Below are 6,697 nucleotides of genomic sequence, written 5' to 3' on the forward strand. Positions count from 1 at the left end.
CATAATGGAGCCCAAAATTTCTGTGGTTAAGTGAGACATTCATTAAAGGAGTTTTTGCCCCACTTTATGACCTTGAGGACTACCTGTAGAGGGGTTTTACATTATAAGGAAGTAAAGGCTTTGGTAGCTAGCTTTGCTCAGCTGCCATGTCTGGTTGCCTTCCGTTTCTCTTCCTAGATCATCTTTTTTCCCCCTGTAATTTTACTTCAGTTATTCTTCCCATCTGAAATTGATCGATTAGCCCACCTTTAGCAAGACATAAAAATTTAGAGCCCTGTGGTATAAAGGAAGGCGGTTTAAGGGCAGTAAATCAATAGTCTGCCTGTGGAAAGTTGTAGCCAAAGAGGGTTAAGGTGACCTGGGGTTTTAAATTTCCTTCTCAGACATGGGACAGAGACAAAAAGAAAAAAAAAATATTATAGGATTGTGGCCATTACTGGGTAGCCCTTGCCTTTCGACTCCAGTGGAGCCTAACATTTCGGTTGCTGAATTGTTAAGTGAGTTGTGCCCCATTTTTGTGACCTTGTTTGCCACAGCTGATAAGTGAATCACGACAGGTGTTAAGTGAACCATGTAGCCATTAAATGGATCTGACTTCACCAGTTGATTTTGCTTGCCGGAAGCCAGCTGGGAAGTTTAGAGATGGTGATCACATGACATTGGCAGAGCACATCTCCAAATTCTGATCATGTGACCCTAGGAAAGCTGCAACAGTTGTGTGAAAACCAGTGATAAGTCCCTTTTTTTATGCCATTGTAACTTCATTGCAATTAAATCTGGGAGAAAGTTGAAATATCGAATTCTGCATTGGAATACTTTGTTTGGCCAAGTGTGATTAGCCACACAAGGAATTTGTCTAAAGTGCAGAATCTCTCAGTGTACATATAAGCAACAGATGATGATGATGATGATTACATTATTAAATGTTCAGTTGACTTTCATGTCTAATGAATAAAAGAGCTGATGATAATAACAACAACAACAACCTAGGATGCTGGCAGCAACCATTAGTGCCAGTCAGTTATATTTATGATACATTTTTAAATGTTCAATTGACTGAGTTTTGTGTTTAATGAATAAAAGAGATAATAATAAATAACAATAACAGCAACAAGAACAAGATAATAACAATAACAATAATAATAACAATAATAATAACAACAATAATAACATTTTTGGTAGCCTTGTTTTTCTGGTTCTGCTTTGTAGTAGCATTTCATTACAGTGTGGTTCTCTGACATGGTGTATTTCTGCTGCTTCTGAGATTGTTCAGCTTCCAGTAGCCCTGCAGGCCCATGCCCTGGTTGCTCAGCTATGGGACCTGTGGCCTGTAGCCCGCTTGTTGACGGGTGCCCAGGTTCCCCAACACCCGATGTGGTCCTTGTTAACCTGGGTGACGACCGAGCCGGTCTAGGCTTCGTTTGGTTGTGTTTCACCATGATTCATTGCATGGGTTGTTGGGTGGCACTCAGTTCTGCTCCTCGGCCTAGACATGGTTAGATCTGCTGGTAGTTTGCACTACCCGCCAGCACAGCTCTCAGCTTCATTGGAGCAGTTAAGCCCCCCGCCATGGCAAGGCGGCACTCAGTGGGGAAAGACAGTGTTGAACCAGCTTTGATGGAGGTCAACAAGAGGAAGCTGCTCAAAGTGCAGCAAACCAAGAATATCAATATAGGAAAACAGCGATGCAAACTCGGGCAGATAGCTTGTGTAACAAAGCACTGCATGGGCAGTTCCTTGAAAAGATCCAAGGAAAAGTAGATAAGGAAAAGACCTGGTTATAGCTGATCAACGGAACACTGAAGAAAGATACATTTTTAAATATTCAGTTGACTGATTTTCATGTTTAATGAAGAGAATAATAAATAACAACTAACAACAAAACAGCAACAAGAACAATGATAATGATAATACTAATACCAATACTACTATTAATACTACTACTACTATACTAATAATACTAATGCTAATAATATACTTGGTTGACACCGAAAAATGCTGGCAGCAACCCATATTAACCACCAGCGCCAGTCATTGATATTTATGATACATTTTTAAACATTTGATTGACTGAGTTTTATGTTTAATGAATAAAAGAGATTATAATAATAATACCACCAATAATGCTCTAGTAAAAAAGATAATAAGAACAATAAATAATACATGAGTAAATTAGACAGCACTGTGAGAATTAGGTGTTCATCAGATAATTTAAAAATATCCGTGTTCCTACTAATCTCTACTCCTGTATGGAAATATGCTGACATGACTGACTGTTCTGACCCATGCCCTTTTACAACAAATCAAACACAATCCAAAGGGAGTAGAAACCTTTTAATGTTTCTGCAAAATAATTAGTTGTAATAAGCACAAGCCTTGCCAAACTGTGCAAGACTGCCAAAAGATAACAGACAAGAAATAATTTGCAATACAAGAATCTTGAAATACAAACTCAGGATACTGGAATGTCCACGAGGCTGGAGTTCGTTTCACAGCTGGCTTTTATCTTCTTGAAGGAGGGGCCATTACCTTGCAGCCTTACTCCCAAGTCGCAAGTGCTGTTCTAGCTGCTCTTTCCCGCGAGCAATCCTGCGTACGCGCGCACTTGGCACAGGCTCCTCAGAAACCTCTTCACTGCTGCCAGTCCCCACAATCTCTGAAGGCAGCAGTCCACTCCCTAATTGTCCCGGCCCCTCATCTTGAGTCCTCGCTCTCCTCAGCCGTCCGCACCTGCTGCCGGCTAACCACAACACTGACTCGGGGTGGGGGGTGGGGTTAATATTTAGAATGATTCTGCTGTTAGTAATGGTGTCCCCCTTCCCCCCCACAGCAACCCATGAGCGTGCAGGCGGGCGAGAAGATCCAAGTGGCCTTCTGGCGTTGCAACAACTCTAAGAAAGTGTGGTACGAGTGGGCTGTGGTTTCCCCTATGTGTTCGGTCATCCACAACACCACTGGACGTTCCTACACCATTGGACTGTGAGCAGGAGTTCAGTCCATCCCCCCGTTGCTCCGGCACCGAGGCACACAAGGAAGTTTCTTCCGTTTTGCACTCGGACAAGAGAGAAAGACTTGGTTTTTCTATGCAGAGTCAGACGAGTCTTCAACATTTGCTGGGTGCAGCTTGGGGCAGAGTCTTTGGCTTGGCTGCTTCCACCTACCTTGATCATGTTTTTCGGTCAGTGAAATTTCAATAAAATTGTCGAAATGTGTCTCTGTCGCTGTTGCCCCGGAGAAATAAGGACTTGGAGCAGCATTTTCTTTTCGAAGGAAAAAGCTGTACAGGTTTTCTGACAGATGAAGTTCATTTGGGTGTCTTTATTAAACTCTTCCATATAGATAGTCCTTGACTTAGGACCATGTGTTTACCAACTATTCTAAGTTACGACGGTGATGAAAAAAGTGACGAACGGTCCTCGCACTTATGATTGTCACTGGGTCCTCATGGCCACGGGATCAAAATTTAGCACTTGGCAACCAGTATGTATTTATGACAGTTGCAGCATTCCTGTTTGCAACCTTCCGACAAGCAAAGTCAGTGCAGGAGGCTGGACTCTAGGGATGGGATTCTACCAGTTCTGTCTGGTTCTATAGAACCCCTTGTTAACTTTCTAAGCAGTTCGGAGAACCTGTAGTTAGAAGCAATCTCCTTTTGTTTTTTTCCACCCTTATTACATTCTTGCCACTACGACTAGACTTCCTGTCTCCGGAGCTTCTGAGGCTTGGCTTTCTTAAAGGGGAAGATTTTTAGTTTTAAGATTTTTACACTGCTGTTGGGAGGAAATATTTCCCTGGACAATCAGCACTATGAAGAAATAATTGAATAATGAAGCAAAGCTTTTAGTGACAGGGAACCAAGATGAGTGACATTCAGCAAGGCTTCTTGGCTAGCTAGAAAGATTGATGTTCAAACGTGAGTTTACATACCGTTTCTGAGTTTTGGTCTAAAACTGGTTTTTGGTGAAGGTTAATTCTGGCTTAGTGACATTTAATCCTGTGTTTATTGATGGGATAATTTTCCCTATTCAGCTTCAACAAGCAACAGCTACTGTTGTGATTTAATTATTTGTATTGTGTTTGAATTTTTTCCTGCCTCATGGTTTTTTTTTCTATCCGGGGAGGGGGTGTTCCTCACTGCTTTAGTACTATCTGGAACTGTCCTTTTGGGGTGTACTTCCAAGAGGCAGGATGCAAGATTGGCACTTTTTTTTTTTTTTACTGCCTTTCTGGGAGGCATGTGACCTTTCCTTAAATCTGGATGATTTCCTTAGGATATCTTGTGAGGTGAGTGAGACCAGCTGGTATCTTTAAGTGGTGCAAATGGGTGTGCTTTTTCTGGGGAGCTTAAATGACCTCTCTGCTAAAGGGTTTCACTTTATGAGCAAGAAATGGCTGCTTGATAGTTATCACTGCATTTTAACTATTTTCATTCCTCAATGTGCTCTGGCACCCTGCCTGATTTGTAACTTTGGCTTGTAGGTATTTTTAATCTAATGATTGGTATTTAGGGCAAGGAAAGAAGCTTTTTGTATTTTTGTATAGGTAATCCTTGACTTACAATTCATTTAGTGACCATTCAAAGTTACAATGGCACTGAAAAAAGTGACATGACCATTTTTCACACTTATGACTGTTGCAGCATCCCCACTGTCATGAGAGGCCAGGCGAGAAGTGCCCCTTGACATGAGTGATGTCGAGTTGGCCAAGCCCACCCAGTCACATGAGCACTAAGCCACACCTATCAACTAAGCCATGCCCACAGAATGGTTATTAAAAAAAACTGAATCCCACCCCTGCTGGACTCGCTTAATGACGTGCCACAAAAGGAACTTGATACAACTCAATGACTGCATTACTTAGCAACCTAAGTCCCAGTCCCAACTATGGTTGTAACATTCAAGACTATCCATACATTCCATTATCAGAAACCTCATGTTCAGAGAAATACTTACAGGCAGTCCTCAATTTACAACCAAAATTGAGCTCAAAATTTTGTGGTGTTAAGTGAAACATTGGTTAAGTGAGACATGCCCCGTTTTATGATTTTTCGTGCCACAATTTTAAGTGAATCACTGCAGTTGGTAAGTTATTAACCTGGTTGTTAAATGAATCTGGATACCCCATTGACTTTGCTTGTCAAAAGGTCACAAAATGTGTCCATCATCCCAGGACCCTGCCACTGTCATAAATATGACCCAGCTGCCAAAGGTCTGAATTTTGATACCATGACTATGAGGATGCTGCAATGGTCGTAACTCTGAAAAGCGATCGTAAATCACTTTTTTCAGTAACATTGTAACTTTGAACAGTCATTAAACGAACTACTGTTAACTACTTACGTCCTGCAAGTATGTTATACCCAAAATGGGTCCTAGCCTGGCACCAAAGCCAATACAAGACACGAGGAATGGCTTTTCCAGCTTCTTTTATTGGAGTACTCCAGCAAAAGGGTCTCAGCAGGTAAAGAAGCCAAGACCTCGAATGATACACAAGCACAAATTTTATAGAGTTATGATTAAGGAAGTTAAAACCCTAACAATCACACATTGGTTCTTTCCAACACTTTTTTTAAAATTGGATTCTTCTACTTTACTCTCCCTTCATACATCACGTTTATGTTAACAAGCTTTGTTATCAAAAGAAGTGCATCTTTTACTACTATAATAAGCTAGAAGTTATCAAAGTTTATATATCTATATATAGCATCCTTCCAGCGTGTCGTTCTGACTTGTCACTTTCTTGTTGCTTAAGAAGTCGTGTCCCACCATTTGTCACACTCATTGCAGCTGCAACTTTCTGTTGTCAGCAATTCCTTTAACAAACGTTCCGAATTCCAACCTGAGTCTTTCATAAGTTATTATGGGATGAAAAAAGAGAGAAAGGAAGATTTGAACTACCTACCAGATTTAAAATTATACTTTGATGGCTTTTTGTCTGGTTTGGATGAAGGACCGGATGACCTTGACGAAAAAGAGGCTATTCTATTTGGAGGGCCATGAATGGATAATATTTTTTGGTATAATCAAGATCAGGTGAATGCAACACCTAGAACCATTTTTTTGTTAAGCACATCATTCTAAGAGTTTGGCCTAAATATAAAATGAGGCTCCCAAGTACTTTATTGTCCCAAGACTTTTTTTTTTTTTTTTTTTTAGAAAAGCAATGACAATGAAAGTTTAACAAACTTTCCTAATTCCAATCTTGAGTCCTTTCAGTAAAAATCTGTAGAGATTCTCAACCATCCAGATCAGGGTTGTCCCAAAGGTGCTTTTTCAGGAGGCAACTAGACTTTCTCATTTTTTCTTTGAAGTTTCACTTCTCATCCAAGAAGCTTCTTCAGCTCTGACTGGAGTGTGAGGAGAGCTGAAGAAGATTCTTGGATGAGAAGCGAAACAAAATAAGAAAGAAAGAAAAAAGTCCAGTTGCTTCCTGTAAAAAGCACCTTTGGGACAACCTGAAGAATCTCTTTAGACTTTTAAAAACTTTCCTAATTCCAATCTTTGAGTCCTTTCAGTAGTTGCCCTGCAGTTTGACTACTGCAGTGGACAGTATGTGGGGGCTTCCCTTGAGTATCCAGAAGGTGCAAATGGGGGCAGTCAAGGCTGTTAACTAGCCTGAAATTAAGCAGGCTTGCTGTCATTGTTTAAAGATGTCCTTGAACTGTATCCTGGGCACAAAGAAGGGGGTGGTTTTACTT

General features: G+C 40.8%; 1 protein-coding gene across 1 annotated transcript in view; it reads left to right on the forward strand.

The window, feature by feature from the left end:
* Nucleotides 1-3,212, forward strand: part of PRMT5 (protein arginine methyltransferase 5) — a 30,726-nt gene extending 27,514 nt beyond the window's left edge. The window contains exon 17 of the mRNA XM_026683073.2: nt 2,831-3,212. Within this exon, the coding sequence (XP_026538858.1) occupies nt 2,831-2,983 (153 nt within the window). The 3' untranslated portion in view covers nt 2,984-3,212. The remainder of the gene's footprint in view (nt 1-2,830) is intronic.
* Nucleotides 3,213-6,697: the final 3,485 nt, after the last annotated feature.

Source organism: Notechis scutatus, chromosome Z, assembly GCF_049901735.1.
Source record: "Notechis scutatus isolate UNSWTSFEM ecotype Mainland chromosome Z, rNotScu1.2, whole genome shotgun sequence".
Taxonomy (NCBI): domain Eukaryota; kingdom Metazoa; phylum Chordata; class Lepidosauria; order Squamata; family Elapidae; genus Notechis; species Notechis scutatus.